The sequence below is a fragment of the Antechinus flavipes genome, chromosome 4, assembly GCF_016432865.1.
Source record: "Antechinus flavipes isolate AdamAnt ecotype Samford, QLD, Australia chromosome 4, AdamAnt_v2, whole genome shotgun sequence".
Taxonomy (NCBI): domain Eukaryota; kingdom Metazoa; phylum Chordata; class Mammalia; order Dasyuromorphia; family Dasyuridae; genus Antechinus; species Antechinus flavipes.
Genome location: NC_067401.1, coordinates 136505419 through 136524746, shown reverse-complemented (window position 1 = coordinate 136524746; position 19328 = coordinate 136505419). Strand labels below are relative to the sequence as shown.

At 45.5% G+C, this 19328-nt stretch overlaps 1 protein-coding gene across 2 annotated transcripts; it reads right to left on the bottom strand.

Moving 5' to 3' along the window:
• Nucleotides 1-247: 247 nt before the first annotated feature.
• NFE2L1 (NFE2 like bZIP transcription factor 1) lies at nucleotides 248-13884 on the bottom strand. Of its 2 annotated transcripts, XM_051994716.1 has the most exons (6): nucleotides 13772-13884; nucleotides 11016-12053; nucleotides 5801-6016; nucleotides 5348-5437; nucleotides 4954-5115; nucleotides 248-4095 (listed from the first exon to the last, which is right to left on the bottom strand). In XM_051994716.1, the coding sequence occupies exons 2-6, from the start codon at nucleotides 11523-11525 to the stop codon at nucleotides 2770-2772; spliced, it is 2304 nt and encodes a 767-aa protein (XP_051850676.1). In that variant the 5' UTR covers nucleotides 11526-12053; nucleotides 13772-13884; the 3' UTR covers nucleotides 248-2769. The 2 variants fall into 2 exon arrangements, with proteins under 2 accessions (XP_051850676.1, XP_051850678.1); XM_051994718.1 differs by lacking the exon at nucleotides 5348-5437.
• Between the last annotated feature and the right edge of the window lie 5444 nt (nucleotides 13885-19328).

Sequence of the window (19328 nt, the reverse complement as noted above, 5' to 3'; positions counted from 1 at the left end):
TTTCTACCTCCCAACCCAAAAGACTAGGATAATTGTAATTAATTCAAGTATTTGAACACTCTGGAAACATCTATCTCAAATGCTACCAAGTTTACTTAAAAACAACTGTCTTCCATTCCACAGGCTCAGACTTGTCAATTTCCTTCTAATTCACACTATCCCAAATAGCCACAAGGTAGTGTGAGATCACCCCTTCTTTACATCTTAGACCTCAACATTAGGCATCTCTTTAAAAAGTCAACAAACCTTATTTCCAGCTTGGTGGCATTTATTTCAGACAGTCCCCTCCCCCAGCATCATAAGCCCTCGTTTCAGCCATGCTGCAATGTTGGGCTTTACAGCACAAGGTGGCTCTCGGGTTTTTATTACCATAGGGCGAGAATGCACTGTAATTATCTGCAGGCAGAGGCCACTGGAGCAAATTACACACAGCACAAGGTCAGGCATAAAAATACAAGTCATAGCAGGTGAAGAGACAGGAAGCAAGGGCCAGGTATCAGGGCCTAGCCTGGACTCCCTAAGAATAACACTTCAATCAGGCCAGCACTGTGTAGAGGTGGCCAAAAGTGAATTTTTAATCCTTTGCCCTTCATCATAACAGGGACCAAATGACACAGGCTGGGAAAAGAGACCCTCCTCCCCAAACATAGCTCACCTGCACAATACATGAAAGGTTAAAAAAATATAGTTAAGATTTTTCTTAAAAAAAAAAAATCAACAAACAAACAAACAAAAACACTCTCTTCCCCATTCTGCTTTCTCTAGTTATCAGTTCAGGTTTGGCTGCAGCCACACAAATGGCTGACTAGCTAAGGGCCCTTTACTGTAGTTTCACTGTAGCTGAGGCCCTTGCTCCCCAAAAATTAAACTCAAAGGGGGAAAAAAATTGCACTTGAGTGAGTGAATCAGCCATTTTATTATAGTTTATTTTATTTTGTCATGTGCTCACAGCATCTCTCTCTCTCTCCTCTCTCCCTGGCAGGTCACAGAGATAAATTAAAAATAAAACAAGAAGAAAATAATTTAAGCATTTTCCAAGCTTATTCCTTTCTGTTCCTGCTACTTATTGAGACCTCCAGATGGAGGGGGGGGAAATCAGTGCTCCCACCTCCATCCCCCAGATCTCTTCTACTGATTCAGAAACTGAAACTTCTTATAGGAACCCAGCCCTGAGGTGATCTTAGCTGCAAACTAAATTCAAGACAAAAACAAAAATGGGTGCCTCAGGTGCTACTGGGACCCTCAGTCTCAGCCGCATGTGGATATTTCCCCTTCCTGCCTTTACCAGGTCCCATGTTGCCCTTGTTGAACTGAGGCATCTAGAAAAAAACCATCTGTGCCCTAAAGTGGGATGGTGCTCTAGGCCCCCACCAAACTCACTATTCATTTCTCCAGAAAGAAATCCAAAAAAGACAGACTGACCTCAGGCCAGAGGAGAAAAATCCCAAGTGTTCACACAGTCACACGGAGTCTTTATGGCAAAGAGAACATCTAGCAGCTTTGAATATTGGGGCATCTCCCTTTTACTCAACACAAACACTCTAAACCCTAGAAGTAAAAACAGGGCTCAAGCCCTAAAAAATCAAAGCGCAAGAAAGAAATTCTGAGAAATCCTAACAGAGGCCTAGTTTTTCAGTGACAAGCCCAGTTGTTGGGAGGGAGAGAGGGAGGGATGGAAGAATGGGCTACTCCCCAACATTGTGCTGAATACTGGTTGGAGATTGCCACAGAAGCTTCTCCTCCTACCTCTCCCTAAGATGGCGGCTGGGGGCCTCTCCCCTCTTTCTAAAAGGAGGAGGAAACAACTCCCAGACCCAGGAGTTCCCCCCCCAGGAAACTCTTAAAACATCAAAGTGCTTCAACCAGTGGGGAGTGGGGATGGAAAGAGTACAGCATTCACATGCAGGCTGCAGTGGGAATGGTGCAGTTTTGGAGCTGGCTAGGGAGGAGTTGAGAGTGGGGGCAGTGAGTGCCACATGCTTGGTGGGTGGGGGAAATATGTGGCCTAATGGCTCTTTCCACCCTTTGCCCTGCTAACTCTTCCCTTTGACCCCAAAACCCTCCTAAGGTATTTGGCATAGGGTCTCAATAGCGCCTAAGTGACTAAAAAAAAAATTGGGGTGGAGGGAGGCTTCAGGAGTTCCCTCCAAGAATGCTGATGTACATGGAATTTTAAAGAGTTAATAGGGGACCCCTCCCCCAACCCACTTTGTAAAGTGACAGTCACCCCCTCTTCCCCAGGGTGAAATAGGTAGGGTTTACTCACATAGAAGACCAAGACTCAGTCACAAAAACCCATAGTCTGGAATTCCAGCTTAGGTTTCCCCCCGTGGTTTTCTTCCCGCTTTGATTTTTTGGGGTGTTTTACCTTTATCCAAAAATCAGACTCTTTCCTTCACTCCTTCTTTCACAAGGTTCTTCCTTTATCACCCACAATGGCACTCACCTTTCAGCTTCTTCCCACCCCCCAGCAATGCTAGCTCCATCCCTGCCCTCCAAAAACAATGGGTGTGGGTGGGCTTCTCTTCCCCTCCAGGAGCCCCAAAGTGCCCTCAGCCCCCACTGTGGAGGTGAAGGAGGGGAAAGGGCCAGGGCGAGCATAGCCAAACAGTGGAGGGCCCGCCCATCTTCCTGTACACTGACCGGCAGTTGTCATGTCTGAGAAGATATATTGGATAAGAGGCATCAAAGTTCCTCCAGCACTTCCAGGCACAGCCTTTCTCCAGTTTCTATCAGAGTGAGCTTTGTCCCCCTCCTCTCCAGGCAGGCTCACTTCCTCCTATCTTTCTGCTTCCTTTCTTGGCGCCTGGCCTGCTGGTCAGCCAGTGTGCGGGGTATTAAGATGACACTGCCATCCCCAGCATACTGCAGGGCATACTGCGTGGGGGAGTAGGGCTGCCCATTCTCGTCCCGCAGCCGCCCAAACACTTCCTGGTACAGACTCTGCACTTTCTGCTTCATCTGGCGCAGGGACTTGAGGAACTCCACCTTTTCCCTGAGCAGCTTGGACTTGTCCCGCTGCAGGTCCTCCACATCCCGTTCGAGGTTAAGGATGGTATCTAGTTTCCGTTTACGACAATTCTGAGCTGCCATCTTGTTTTTGCCTCGGCGCCTGATGTCTCGGATGAGACTCAACTGGGCCTCGCTCAGCTGGTACTTGGATAGCAGCTCATTGAACTCTTCCACTGGCAGGTTAATAATCTTGTCATTCGTGAAGGGAATCTTCATGGCTCGGGCCCGGTGTTCATCCCGGCTCATCTGCTTGTCCAAGAAGTCGGCCTGCTTCTCTCTATTGCCCTTCTTAAGGGACCCGGGGAGTTGCGGGTCTGAGGCATCCAGGGCACCAGGGGCCATGTTGTAGGTATGATTGTGCCCCACATGCTCCAGGAAGGGTAAGTAGGAGAGCTGGGAGGGGTCCTGATAACTCATGCGACAGAACTTGGTATATTCAGGTTGGTAACCCACGGCCCCCTCAGTCTCTTCTAAATCCAGATTCTCAGAGTCAGAGCTGTAGCCCACAGCACCTTCCTCTGAAAAGGAGGAAGAGGCAGAGGAGGAGGCAGAGGAGGAGGCAGAAGAGCTGCCTTCTGAGCTGCTCAGAGAGGCAGGGCTATGGCTCGAGTCCAGGGAAAGTCCCGAGTCAGAGTCAAACTCCTCCTCGAGCTGCGAGGCCTGCACCGGGTTAAAACCTTCCTCAATGGCCAAGTCCATCAAGCTGATCTCATCCAACATGGCTTCATCCAACAGGCCGCCCAAAGGGTCAGGCAGCTCAGGACCGGCGGTCTCATTGGCTGTGCTGTTGAGCTGAGGAGGAAAAAAGATCCCTGTCAGGTTAGTGGAACCGAAGGTGGAGTTGAGGCTGGTGGAGTTATTGGGGGCCAACTGGAGCAGGGTGGATCCACCAGCCACAGGAAGGCTCTCAATCTCTGGGCTAAAGAGTGAGAAATCCTGGGCGCAGCTCCCCAGGGACGCCTGATGCAGGCTGACATTCTGGTTGATGGGAGTGCTGGGAGCGAGGCTGTAATTGGTGTTCAGGGAGTCTCCAGATGTGGCACTGTAGAGGATTTCATTTGTTGCTGTGTTCACTTCCATAGCCTAAAAGTTGAGAAAAACACTGGTCAGTTTGGTGAGCATCTTTCCCTGGCATGGGGAGGAGGAAAGGCAGAAAAGTCTAAAGCATAGGCAGAACAAGATCTGTAGATCACATTGAAAACAGGATTTAAGAACAGTGATGGCTAACATTTATACAACATTCTCAGATTTGCAAAACACTTTACATGACATTTCATTTGAGTCTTACAACCCCATTGTGAAGAGACATGATGTTATATAACCTGTCTGTCTATATTTCGTCATCTGTAAAAATGGAAATAATGATAATAATACCTCCAGGACTGTAATGAGGATAAAACAAGATTTTTAAAAGTACTTTAGACATGCTAGCTATTATTCATTTTAAGGATAAGAGTTCAAATGTTCTGAGGCAACTCCAGGTCCTCATGAGTCCAAGTTCTAGCTGCAAACTGTACAGTTCTGTTCCATTAAGAGGCAAAATGTTTCCTAAGGTCCTAAGGTCCCCGCCTTTAGTCAAAACTGAATCATATTTTGGCCAGGCTTCCCTCTACTTAGAGGATGCAAAAGACCACAAGATCTCCATCTCTACCACATGCCCCAGACTTCTAGTTGAAAAGCTATCTAAGCCAAGGTAAAAAAGAGAATCCAATGCTGAGTAAGGAAGGTACTGGCTTTAATACTGAAAACTTGGGGTTTCATCTCAATGGCATATCTCGACAATGGAGACAATGACAAAGAAAAAAGTACCCACTTCCCTTCTCAGTATACAATTAGCAGAACATGCTTCACCCCCACCCCTATCCCAATCCCACCACCACCACCACCACCACCACCACCACACTGGGGCTATTATTGTTCTGTATGTTCATCTATTCCCACCTGCATTTCCATGATTGACATGAGGTCTTGCCACTGCTGTTCCAGATCAAATGGAGATTCTGTCTCTGTCAGAAGTGGGGACAGGAGACTGTTCTGAATAACTGAAGATTCACTCTCAGTAGGCACAGCTTCTGTTATACTGGAAACATCTGAAGCTGGAAACTGGGGACAAAAATACAAGCTTTCATTGGAGAAAAAGGAGGAAAAAACGCCCTATTCTGAAGCCCAGCCTCAGCTCTCTCCCCATAAAGTACTGCCTAATTCTTACTTCCTGCCTCTGAATCAATCCCCAGCAACTCTAGGGCATATGGATGGGTACTGTGACTGACCCAGAGTATTATGCCCTGTAGGAAGGTTAGCCAGTGCAGAGGGCATCCCCCTGAATTCTGCTCACCTCAGACTCCTCCCCTTTGGGGAAGGTAGCTTCCAGCAGCCTAAGGCACTCCTCCAAAGACAGGGCTGTTTGGTCCTCCCCACCAGGCACCTAAGGCAGAAAGTCTGACTGAAGTGGGCCAAGGCTAAAAGCCTTCCCCCAACAGATCTGAAGGGGGAAGGAAAGAAGTGATTCATGCTGTACCATAACTAGATCTGGATTAGAACAGGACCATAGTCATTTTCTAAGTGATTTCTCTAGAGGAGGAACCCAGGGCAAAAAGTCTGCTAAGCCTGGTTAGGGTGAGCTACTTGAAAGCCTTCCCCTGATTTGATTCTCTCTTTTACTACTCCCAATCCCACAGGACTTACACCTTCCTTTACCACTAGCAAAGCAGCCAATCCATTAATAAGTTCATCCTGAGGGTGGGAAACAAATGGGAAGAGGATAACAATGAAGTGTGTGAGCTCTTACCTGTGCAGGGAAGCTTTCCCCCGTCTCTCCATCCACTAGCAGGTTTCGAGCCAGGGCCTCAGTTCCCTCATCTGGCCAGCTGTCCCCACATTCCCCCCCATCTCTCAGCTCCTTGTCCACTTCACTTTCTTTCTGGCGATGGCTATAGTCAAATATCTCTCTCCCCGCACCCAGATCAATGTCCTGTCGCCAAAGGATGTCAATCAGATCAATGTCCTGTAAGATAGACCAGATCTCAGTTCTCAGGTCCACTGGGATCCCTGTCCTACACTTTAGAAGCCAGGTCTCTCCATAAATCCTGGCAAATAGCAAACGCCATCCATCCCCACAACACCCCAATACCAACCTCCAGCACTAGGCACATTCCTTCCCATCAGGACCGTTTTATTTATTCCTGACTCTGCAATCAGACCCACCCAAGTAGCCAGCAGACTCAGCTGCTTATAATAATCCTGTCCTGGTGGGCTACAGGACTAAAAAACTCCCTGGCCAGGTGTACAGTCCTCACTACTGGGAAATCTCAATTTAGGATAGACTATCTGTGGCTTTAAGGACTCAGGAGGGCCAGCTCTTGGCCAGAGTAGACAAGGGCGGAATTGTCATGCAGAATTGCTTCTTAGTGGAGGAGCTTGCATCAGCCAGTGGTGCCATTGTCATTTGCATAAATGGGTGGGTTGGGCTAGAGAGGAAAATCCCTGCATTTCCAACCACCTGATGCAACAGAACAGACTGCCCCCCCTTCTGAAGCCCCCCTCCCAACTTTCCTTCTGGCATACTTCTCCAAGCTGGCAGCAGGTAAGTAAGGCTCTGAAACCTGCCTATGGTCTCTCGGCAGCTCCCCCCAAATCCTCACCAAAGCAGTACCAAGAAAACAGCTTCCATCCCAGGAGAGTCTTGGGGTGGAGTCAGGAGCTATACCCCCTGCCACCCACACACCCTTTCACAAAAGAAAACAGGTCCATTCCCAGTTCTGGAAAGACCATACTTCCTATAGTTACCACACCCCAGAATTTAACCCCCACCTATCCTTTCCACTCAAGGGCAGTCACATCTAAGTCCTTTTCAACATCTTCACAGAACACTCTTGTGTCTGTCAAATCTCTCTCCCTTCCTTCTCTACCTAGGTGACTCAATCAATCACTGCAAACCCTAGTATAGCAGCAATATCTTTAGCTACATGACATGAAGCTTCTCTTCTCTCACCAACCCCCAAACGCCCCTTTCCTTTCCATTAGGTTTAAAAATACTTGCCTTCCCACTTACTGGTTAACTCCCAGATACCCTGTAAACCAGAACTCTCAGACCCACCTTCTCCGAGGGTCCCAGGGGATCTTTTCCCCTCCATTCTCCACTCTGCCCCTCAAAACTTTCCTGTAGCATCTCTCCCTGTTTCAGTTTGTCCACACACACCAACCTGAGCAGAGGCCCTGGACCAAAGATCAGAGAGGGGCTGGGTTGCCCTGCCCTCAGTCAACAAAGAGTTAAGAGGCTGACTCTCTCTGGAATGGCCCCCCACCATTGTGCATGCCGCGGTCCAGGCGGGTCATGGTCTGTGAAGTGCACCCCAGGACAGCTGGATCAGGGAACTGGACAAGAGATTGCGCTGAGCTCTCTGCATTCAGCAGACACACCAGAGTGGCAGAGTAGCCTTGTCTGCCGAGAGGCCCGAAGTGGTTACCCCACCAGTGCTAAAGCAACCTAGCCCAGTTCCCTTCCTTCATCCTTGAACAGCCCCTCCCTCCTCAAGACCCCAGTTCTACCCTCAGGTACCTGGTAGCCCCCACCCTGAGCTCACCGCAGAGGCTGCAGTGAGATGGGATTCCCACCCCATGCTGCGTGCTTGGGCTGCAGAGGAGAGGGACAACTCTCTCCTAGACCTATCATCCCCCAAAACCCCACACCCTGCTCATTCCTCTTTCCCCCCTTTACATCCCCCAAACTTGTTACCTAGGCTGCAGCAAGGAGCCAATCCCCTCCCCCCCCCACCCCGCAGGTCACTGCTGAGGCTGCGGAAAGAGCCAATCCCCTCCCCCAGGCCAGCCGCTGGGCTGCGCAAAGAGCCAATCCCCTCCCACTCTAGTTACCTAGGCTGCAATAGGAGCCAATCCCCTCCCCTAAATCTCTGCTGGAGATGCAGAGATCCAATCCCCTCCCAAAGCCGGTTACCTAGGCTTCGAGCTGGAGCCAATCTCTGGGCCAGGACAGCTGAAGAAGCTGCAGCACGGACCCATCCCATCCCAGGGTCTCCTTGAGGAGATGCACCCAGGGGCTGGCGGCCCCACCCAGCCCGGCTAGTCAGCTGGGGTGGCGCAGTAAAGTCCTGGGGGAGGGAGATGCTGCTCCCCCTGCTGTCGCATCCTGCTTACCAAGTCCAGGCAGGGACATGCAGGCAGATTCTCTGAGGGCTATTCCCAGTTGCCATAAGTGATCCTCTCCAGAGAATTTAAGTTCTTCTCTCAAAGTGGGAACAGTTTTCTATTCTTCCTGGAGATCTGGATTCATTATGTATCCAAACTCAAGGGAACTTTGAGCCCAAGTACCAAGCCTAAGCTGGAACCCTATAGGCCTAGATCCACTGGGAAATAGGCGGCTGGCTACCCTAAATAGGTCAGATCCAGTGGAAGGGAGTGGAAACTGTCTGCACATGTGCAGTGATGTCACAGGGATGGCAGGGCCTAGTCACATGCCAGCAGAGTATCAGCTGCCCCTATTACCAACACTTAGGGAGACAGGTGCCCGTAGGGATCCTAACCACAACCCTATGACCTCAGTCTTAACTCTTTTTTCATTTGGATTCTTTGCACTATTTCTCTTAATATAGCCCAGTAAGGAAAGCCCCTGGCACTCACCAAAATAACAGCAAGTGAAACTCCTTGGATTGCTTTCTGAAGGAGGAAAATCCAACTCCCTTCCCCCTTCAGCTCCCTTTGTGCCTAAGGTCAGCAGAAACAGCATGTCCCAGGCTACTCATGGCCAGGCAAGAACTGTAAACAGCCCACCCCACCCCCCCAAACTCAGTCCCAGCCTCACCCCCTTGCTCTGGGCAGAATGCCAACTGTGAAGGGAATCCTATTCCTGTCTAGGATTTTGGCTATAGCTGGCTATTGCACAGGCCTAACCATTAAGGGGAGTGGGGGCCCTGTAACTCTAACAAAAATACCATCTCCAGTAATGTAATCACATGTTTTAGGGCTAAGTATTTTTATCTTTCCTCCTTTCATCTCCAAAATGCTATAAAAATGTTAAAATCCACACTCACACCCCACCCCATCCCCCAGTATACCTTTATGCTAGTGCCTTACTCTCAAAAGAAGTAGTAAACTCTTCCAAAAAATGTCAAGCACAGCCTTTCTAAGAAAAAAAAAAAAAAAAAGAGCTAAAGACCTAGAAAGAAATTCAGAAGCAGGGTCAAAGTCAGCCATATTTCAGCTTCTTTCACTAAGGCATAAAATCTAAACACCAAGACTAGAGAAAAGAGCAAAATCTGAGGCCGGTAGAATATGCCATCTCCCGGCTGGCCTATTCTGGGGAACCACTTGGCATTCAACCCCCAAATCTCCTTTTCCACCTGATTTCAACAGGAGATGAGAATACCAAGCCTAGAAGTGAAAGGCAGGAGTCAACACAAGGAGCAGGCCTCTCCCAAAGCTGATCCCTCTCTTCCCAATCTCAGGAAAGGCCTGGGCAAAGGAACAGCAACACTTAGCTGCTCGGCCTTCTCCACTTCAGTTTCCAAGCAGCAAGCACAGTCATGCCCACCCTTTCGGGAAATTAGCTTGGGGGGGGGGGGGGGGAGGAGGGGGCGGGGAGAGGAGAGAAGGAAGAAAGAGAAGGGGGAAGAAGAAGACTAGGAGGTGTTTTATGGCAGAGTAATTTGCCAGTGATGGAGTTGGGGGCACTAGGGGTTTGCCCAAGAGCATAAGGCAGGCCCAGGCAAAGCAGAATGGGATGAAGACAGGGCACAGAGAAAACAGCACCACTAGGAACAAGAGACAGGAAGGAAGGAATATACAGGAAGAAAAAATGGGTAAGGAAAGATTTCAAGAGGGAAAAAAAAAAAAGGTTTAAAAATAGAGGATGAAGGAGACTCCTGCTTCTTGGGCCTGTGCCCATATTGGCCCAACCTCTCTCTATAAGCAGACCCGTCTAGCTGGACTTCCAGGTCGGCCATATTCTCTCAGTATCTTTGAGCTAACAGGAAGAATAGGGTCTAGCACAGAGGCAAAAAGCTAACTTGGATAAACTTAAGGGAGTCAATCTATTCAGCTTCCCTAAGATTCACCCCATTTTCTCAACAAGCCCAAAAGAATGCGCCTTTCACCCTCCCTTAAAGGGTCAGACAATTATGCCCCTCTGGTCTGGAAAGTCAGCTCATAAAAGTCAAAAAAATATGAAGTTCTATTTTTAGGGTGCTTTTTTTTTTTTAAATAAAAATGTGGTTGGGATATAGGAGAAAGGAGAACAACTGCACCGTTTTCTGTTCCAAATAATGTTATTGACTACATAAGACATAGCAATCTTCTGAACTAGTGCTAGACTTCTGCGGCAAAATGCAGTTTGATCTTTTGATCCCACCCTATTCCCTCTCTCTCAATTAATCTTTAGAGAAGTGAGAGAGCAGCCTTCACCTGGCTGCCTAACTACCAAATCTGCTCATTGAATAAGCCAAAGAAAGCCAACTGCTCTAGACTCAGTAAATAAAAAAGGGCAGAAGAAAAAAGAACAAACTGCCCATAGGGCATATGTATAATAGTGGGGAAGAAAGGATCAGAAACTAGATTTGTTTCTTAGAAAAAGGTATTCAAGATACGACAGCACAAAGAAACAAGACTTCCTCTCCCCTTTGAGGTGTCCTACTGACAAAAAAAAAAAAAAAAAAAATCACAGCACATGGCAGCACCTCCCAATACTACTGGAGATGGGACAACTGCCCAACATGGGGTACCTAAGTAGCTTGTTGATCTTCACATCTAAATCACAAAATTCACCCCTATTTCTTGCCCAAGGTGAATTCCTAAAAGTGAAGTCTTTTTTTGAAGTGGTCCAGTTAGTTAGAAGGAATGGAAATATGCCCATAACCCAAGTAACAGAAAGTCAACAAGCATTTATTTAGACATACTATGTGCTATCTTACTAAGAGCTAGGAACACAAATACAAGCAAACAGCTCCTCCCTCCCCCTCAGGCCCAAACCACCCATAAATGGAGTTGCTTACCTCTTTGGTTAACTCTCCACTGACTGGAGGAGCCACAGCTCCAAGATCTTCCAACTCTTCCCCGAATCCCTGTTCAGCTTCACTTTCCCGTACCCCACTTTCTGAACCTGTCACATCCTGCAGGCCACTAGCACTATCCAGAGCAAGGCCTGAGCTGGGCTGGCTGCCAGACACTGAGCCTTCAGGATCTCGATGGACCAGCCAGGCATTCACCTCTGTGGTAGGCACCTGAAACCTGTCCAGGGCCCTCACTTGGTTAAGAAGCCGCCGGGTTGTGAAGTAATAGTCCAGATCTACGCTCTTGGGGTGGATCCCATAGCCGTCTAAGGTATTCCGCAGATTGTGGAACTGGGTCTGTGTGTAGGCAGAACTGGGCCCCAGGATGATTTCCCGGAGTGGAGAGAGTTGCGAGTTCAGGTAAGTATCCACGTCCAACCGCACCCCAATCAAGCTTAGTAGAATGGTGAACTGGAGGAGTCCTTCTGTTAAATATTTCTTCAGAGAAAGCATTGCTGAAGGACCAGAATGTTTATTCTTTTCAATTTTTAAATCTTCCAGAATACAAATCAAGGCCACTGCTTCACTGCCTCAGGCAGTAAGTCCCACTCCTTAGTGCCAACCCTATAGCTAACCCTGACAGGAACACAGGGTCAGAGCTCACCAACGCCCAGGACAGAAAGCCTTCTGAGTAAAGCCAAATCCAGGTTCCAGATCACATTCACTTTCATTTCTCATCACCTCTCCTCTAAAAGTACAATTATTCCTAACCCAGTCCCAACATCAAGAATCTCATGTGACTTACTGACCCCACAATCCACATACAGTCAATATCACCTTCCTTTCCTCACTCACTTTAGATGATTCCACTCGGCTGTTCTCAAGGACAGCTGATGGTTTGTTAGTTTGTTTTTTCTCCCTTTCCTTTCTCCCCTCGAGTTTTATTTCTTTGGCTGAAGATGTAAAAAAATTTTTCTTGAGCTGGAATGTCACTTTTCCTTGACACTTACCCGGGGGGAGGGAGGGGATTTCCAGAAAAACCTAAAAATAGGAATTAAAAGGCAAATATGATAAGACACCATGCTTTACATACCAATGACCAAGGTAAAAAAAAAAAACAAAACAAAAAAAAAAACAAAAACTCATGTCAACAAATGTTGATTTAAAAAGTTTAAAATTTTTAACAGGAGAAAAATTACTTGAGGACACACCCATAGAAAATACTGCTGTAAAAAAAAACCAGAATTTTTCTTTTAAATTATAATATTCATTGAATTAAATTCCCAAAGAGATTGCTTTGGATACAGAAAACAGACAACACACAAAGCAACCAAAACACTTTGCATAAATATTGTCTGAATTCCCCCACACACTACCCAGATTCTATTTTTGGTTTGAGGAGTCAGTTTCCCATGTCTCAGGAAAGAAAGACCTCTGAACTACCTAATTGTCAGCATGGTGTGGTGGATGGGGCATAGGACTTGGGAGTCAAAAATATTTAGATTGAAATTCTACTCAGTTGATAACTATGGGACTCTGGGCAAATTACTCAATCTCTCTTTGCTTCAGTTTCCTTTTTCTGTAAAATGAGGGGAGTGGTCTCCACTAGCCTTTTCAGCTCCAAATATACTGTTCCTATCTCTTTCTGTCCCAGTTGGACAGAAAAGATTAATTTATAATTTCTTCAAGATAATTGATTTCCTTTGTAGTCCTATGTATTTTATTTTTGAATTTAAAAATGTTATTCTGAAAGAAGCTTACCAGACTGCCAAAGTGATTCATGATGCAAAAGAAGAATTGATAAATCTAGATAAGAGTTTGTAGATATATAGGCTACATACCACCTATAGCAGAAAATATGCCTTGGGACAGTTTCCCCTTCCTATCATTATGAAAAAGCCAAATGGAAACATGAACTTGATGAGGTGGATGCATAATTATTCTCTGGACAGAATTTGCCTAAGCAGGTATAACTTTATATTTATCATGATATGGCTTTGGAATAAAAATAATATTAGTTAGTGTCCAGGGGAATCAAGTTTCCATTCCAAGTTGTCAAAAAAGTTGCAAATTCTTCCTTCCTCCCACATTCTGAGCCAGGCTTTGTCCATTTCATCCAGGCATCCTGGCATAGAGTTGCCTCGATTATAGGGTTTAACTACTCTCCACCAAACCATCCTTTGGGGTAGGGAAGAAAGGGCATTCCACACATTCCTTCAAGCCACTATCACCTGGATTTCAAAGTAAACCTATAATCATGGCTCGGTATTCTTGTTTCCACAAAGCTCTCACAAAAGTGGATTAATAAATCAGTCTGGGGGGAGACCCTAAACATTTAGCAGTCTGTATGTCGACATCACACATATGCAAACAAGTGCACACATCTAGACGTATACATACGCCCAATACATAGATGCACGCACTCCTTCACACATGTACAGCCACACATTTCCCCTTTAAGAACCTGGTGGGGCCCCAGGCCGGCCTCCGCAGCTGTCCTCCACCCCCACCCAGTCGGTCTTCCCAGGCCCAGCCCTGGGTACAGTGAGTCCCGATAGGACTAGTCGCCGTTCCCCTTCTCGAAGCTAGGGTTCGGTGACTCTGGGTCGGCAAGGGAAGAAACAAGTGCGGCCTTCCTGACCCCACCACCTCGACCCCACCCGAGCCGCCTAGCCCTTCCTGGGCCGCCCCCTCACCTCGGGGCTTCGAGCCCCGGGCCCAGCCCTGCCTGCCTGGGCAAGGAAAAGGCCAATACCCACTGCTAGAGTCCGGTAGCCGCCGCCCCCAGAGCTCCGTAGGCCAGCGTCCTGGGCCCCGCCGCCGCCGGCCGGCCCTGCGCGCTCTGCCGCCGCCGCCGCTTCCCCTCTCCGTCCCACCTCCACCTCACTGGAAGACCCGCCCCCGCGGCAGCTCTAGCAACGATCCCACCAATCGACGTCCAGCTCACAGCCTCTTGACACCCCTTCGTCGAATATCAGCGCGATGGTCTGGAGCAGTGGGCCAATGGATGGGTGATCCCTCGCCCCGCCCTAATTGACGTATCGCACGGACCAATCGTTGTGCGGCTCCTCCTCGTGGTGTGGCCTCACCAATGACTGAGGGAAGACACCCAATTACCCAGGGCACGAACCCTCTCCCTCAGACTCAAGGGGCCTCGGAACTGGGCTGGGCTTAGAAACCTTGTACTGAGGCCTTTACGAGGCCTCAGGAGAATTAGAAATTAAGTCCCTGCACGTGGGATAGGAAGGGGTGTCACCGCCGGGGCGCAGAGTCCCCCTCCAGGGAACCTCACCGTGACTTGCAGAAGCCCAGGGAGACGTGAGGGCGGGGTCCGAGAAGGAACCGAGGCGGAGCCGGAGGCACGTGCTCTAGGGCCCGTGACGCCGGCGCCACCATCTTGAGCCCGGGAACTGGAACCCCTCTAATACGACCTTCGCTCACTTCGTCATTGCCTACGCTTTGACGCCCTAGTGGCTTGACATCACGAAGAGAGAAGTTCCCCTTCTCTCCCGCCCTTAGACCCCCCCGCTAGGTGACTGCTTCAACTGACCAGTTGCCAGGACTAGTGCGAAGGGGGCGGGGAGGGAGTCCCGCCTGCTCTAGCTATCACTCTACATGACCCCAGAGTTTCTTTTTCAGTCCTCCAGGAAAAGGCGTGACTTTGCATGGTTTGGGTACTTCCCGTAGTGTTCCAGAACATTCCTTGGAGGAGTGGTGTCCCCTTCCCCCACCTTGCCAGTCTCATCCATAACTCGCCTCCAGTTGCTCTATGGTCCAGACATCTGTCTGCCCCTCTGTTCACCCGACCCTAAAACGTCTTCTCTTCCACCTCTGAGCCTGGGGTGCCACCTCCTCCAGTCACTGCAATAAGCGCCCTATTCTGTGCCAGGCACTGAGCATACAAAGAAAGACAAAAAATAGTCCCTATTCTCCAGGAGACAGCATTAAAGCAAGCTATGTGCAGAATAATTTTTTTTTTCCTTTTTAAAAATTATTTTATTTTTATAGCTTTTTATTTACAAGATATATGCATGAGTAATTTTTCAGCATTGACAGTTGCAAATCCTTTTGTTCCAACTTTTTCTCACCTTCCTCCCACCCCCTCCCCCATGGCAGGTTGACCAATACATGTTAAATATGTTAAAGTATATGTTAAATACAATATATGTATACATATCCATACAGTTAATTTGCTGTATAAAAAGAGTCAGACTCTGAAATAGTGTACAATGAGCCTGTGAAGGAAATCAAAAATGTGCAGAATAAATTGAAGATAATCAGTAGAAGGAAAACACTCAGGAAAAAGTGAGAGTTTAGCTGCGATTTGAAGGAAGCCAAGATGTCTTAATTTCCATTTCAAGTGAACATTCGTTAGATGGGTACTGTGTGCCATCCTGGGCACAAGCCTGAGAAAATGAAAAGGCAGGTCCGCCTCCTCAGTGAACTTAAACCCTCCTGGATAAGTCGCAACATGTTTACAGGTAAATACGATACAGGGTAATCTGAGGAGAGGATCGGGGAATCTCTGGGAGAATCAGGAAATATTTCACAATAGAAGTTGCACCTGAGCTGAGCCTTGAAGAAAGTTTATATTGAAAAGCAAACTGTAGGTGGCCTCTCCCCACAGCACAATGTTAGCTCCTGTGGAACAGGGGCTAATTGATTTTTTTCTTCTACTACCCGGTACCTAGCAATGTGCCCTGCAAATAGTAAGCACGTAAAAGCTTGGTATTTATTAAATTGAATATAGCTTAAATAGAGTGCATTCCAAGCATGGAGGACAGACAACCTTTGCTCATAATTTTTGACTCTCAAAACATTGTCTCCCATCATATTCTTCAAAGTTTAGGGGCTTGTGTCTAGTGTGGAGAGCACAATATAAAGTATGGAATGGATATTTATTTCAGTATATAAATTTTATGTATAGCTACTATTAGAAGCTCTAGGGAGGCTGATATGTAAAACCTCATCAAAACATAAAGGAGTTTGCAGGCCTACTAAATAGATAGTTTGCATTTCACCCTGGCTCTCTATTGTCCAAACAATTCCCAGTCTATATGTTTTTTGAAACTGGCTATTTACTTCAAAAAAGGAATTCTCCTTGCTATTAGCGAGCTGAATCAGATTGACCTAGGGCCTCTTAAACTCATAAGGTCTCCTCATGGACATATCCATCATTGGAATGAGCTTCAGTCTTTTACTTAGCTGTAATCCCAGTCTCAAAGCCTATTAATATGATTTAAACAGCAAATGAAACAAATGGGAAAAGGAAAAAGAGAGATGCCTAAACCTATTTCTTTACAGGAAGATTAGTGCTAGAACTACTTCCCAAGAAGGAGAGTTTAAGGAAGAGATGGAGCTAGAAGCTTTCTCTCCTTTATAATTGATTTAGTATTCTATACTGCTGCTCTGTAATCAAGTGGGAGGAGGACCAAAATATGACCTTGCTTCATCTGTCTGTTTAAGAAATGTATCTTCATATCAAGTAGATGTTACAATGTTAAGTCTGCTCAGAGCTCGTAAAAGTTACAGTTACTTAACTCAAAGTTCTGGGACAAGTAGATCATTTTGCAGTAGTTGCATTTTTTTGAATGTAAAAAGCAGTATACTGACCTGATATGAATATCAGAAATGTTTGATGGTTAAGAGAAAAATGTAATTTATCAGATTATAGAGAGACTATGAGATTCTATTGCTAACCACAGTTAGGAATTTTTAAAATTAAGTTTTATTTTCAGTTCCAAATTCTCTCTCCTCTTCCCCATGTGTTGAAAAGGCAAGAAAAATAAAAACCATTACAAATATATTGAGACATAAAAAAAATTCTGCTTTAGCCATGTTTGAAAAGAAGAAAGGAAAAAAAGAAGGGAAGGAGAGAGGAAAGGAAGAGGGAAGAGGGAAGCAAAAAAAAAAAAGAAATAGAACAAAATATGTTTCAATCTGTACTGTGAGTCTAATCAGTTCTCTTTCTGGAGGTGAATAGCATGTTGCTTCTTGAGTCCTTTGGAATTTATAGTTAATATTGTGTTGATCAGAGTTACTAAGTCAGTATTATTTATCCTTAAAACATTGTTTTTTTTCTTGTAAATCTTTCTTCTGATTCTGTTCACTTTACATTAATTTATGCAAGACTTCCATGTTTTACTTAAAGCATCCCCTTCATTATTTCTTATAAGCACAATAGTACTCCAATACATTCACATATCATACTTTGTTCAATCATTCTCCAATTGATGGGTACTCTCAGTTTCTATTCCTTGCTCATACAAAAAGAGCTACTATAAATACTTTCACATATGTGGGACCTTCTCTTTGGTTTTTTAAAAATTAATTTTAATACACATTGCTTTATGAATCATGTTTGAAGAGAAAAAACTGAGCAAATGGAAAAACCATGAGAGAGATTTTTTTTTAATAGAAAAAAGAAATGAACATAGCAACTGTTGATTTACATTTAGTCTCCTTAGTTATTTTTCTGGATGCAGATGGCATTTCCTGTCCAAAGTCTATTGGAATCGCTTTGCATCACTGAACCACTAAGAAGAACTAAGTCCTTCATAGTTGATCATCGCACAATCTTGCTGTTATTGTGTACAATGTGTTCCTAGTTCTGCTTGTTTCACTCAGCATCAGTTCATGGAAATCCTTCCATGCCTTTCTAAAATCAGCTTGTTCATCAAATTTTTTAGAACAATAATATTCTATTACCTTCATATACCATAATTTGTTCAGCCATTCCCCAATTGATGGACTTCTACTCATTTTCCAGTTCTTTGCTATCACAAAAAGAGCTGTTACAAACATTTTTTGCGAATGTGGGTCCTTTATGATTTCCTTGGGATACCCACCGAGTAATGGCACTGTTGGCTCAAAGAGGATGCACAGTTTTATAGCCTTTGGGCATAGTTGCAGATTGCTGTCCAAAATGGTTGGATCAATTCACAACTCCACCAGCAATGCATTAGTGTCCCAATTTTCCCATCATCTCTCCAAAATTTATCATTATCTTTGCATGTCAATCTGAGTCAACCTGAGAAGTGTGAGATAGTATCTCAGAGTAGTCCTAATTTGCATTTCCCCTCTTTTATTAGTCTCTTTGGGGTATAAACCTACTAACAGTGTCACTGGGTCAAAGATTGTGTTCATTTTAATAGCTTTTGAAGCATTGCTCCAAATTGCTTTCCAAAATGATCAGACTAGTTCATAGCTCCAAAAGTGGATTTTTTTTATTTTTTTATGTTTATTTTTGCAAAAAAAAGGGACTAACATCTGAACAAAGGGCAAGAGAGAAAGGTGAAAGACAAATCTAAAAATTTCATTATGATGTCTGAAGCTGGAAGTGATAAATATTACTGCTGCTGTTAAGCAATAATTCTAGTGAATAGAATAGTTTGAAAGAAAAGAGATAAAACACAAAGCAGATTGACAGATGGACTGAAATCTTGTACCTCATAAGGTATCAAAGGTATCTTTTGTAATAGAAGCATTTGTTCAATACAGAAGCCATGTTCATCAATGAACTTTTATGGACAGCTCTTGAGTGTTAGTCACATGTGGCATTGAAAAATATTTTATTGTTCATGTGTGAAAGAGCAGAGTGTCAGATATAGAGAACAGCATGGCCAAACATTTGGTGCCTATGTCAATCTCATCATTTGGTGTTGAACTCCGAACACATCAGTAATAATGAAAAGTGGGAGTCAAACATTGTGGTAGTGGAAGAGAGAGGAAAGAGAAGGTAGAAGCTCTTTATTCATTTTTATTCATTATTCAATAATCATTTATTAAGAGCCACAATGGCTACACCCAAAGAAGGAACACTGGGAAACGAATGTGAACTATTTGCATTTTTGATTTTCTTCCCGAGTTATTTTTACCTTCTGAATCCAATTCTCCCTGTGCAACAGGAGAACTGTTCGGTTCTGCAAATATGTATTGTATCTAGGATATACTGCAACATATTTAACATATATAGGACTGCTTGCCATCTTGGGTGGGGGGGTGGAGGGAGGCAGGGGAAAAAAACGAAACATAAGCGAGTGCAAGGGATAATATTGTAAAAAATTACCCTGGCATGGATTCTGTCAATACAAAGTTATTATTAAATAAAATTAAATTAAAATTAAAAAAAAAAAAGAGCCACAATGTACAGGACACTAGGTATTGGAACTACAAAAAACAAACAGAACAAGCCATTCTAGTTCTATCCACTTTCAAAATGACCTCAACTCTAGGGGAGACTGAAACACCAGTGTCAAACTCAGATATCCCCACAATCCCTAGCATCCCACCCAACCCCACTCCCCACCAGCATAC

Excerpts from the sequence above, each read along its gene's own strand:
- NFE2L1 (XM_051994716.1), bottom strand. The coding sequence starts at position 11,525 with ATGCTTTCTCTGAAGAAATATTTAACAGAAGGACTCCTCCAGTTCACC. Across the intron at positions 6,017-11,015 it reads GTGGAGAGTTAACCAAAGAG|GACATTGATCTGATTGACAT; the intron begins GTAAGCAACTCC and ends TCTATCTTACAG. Across the intron at positions 4,096-4,953 it reads TGTCAATCATGGAAATGCAG|GCTATGGAAGTGAACACAGC; the intron begins GTGGGAATAGAT and ends CTCAACTTTTAG.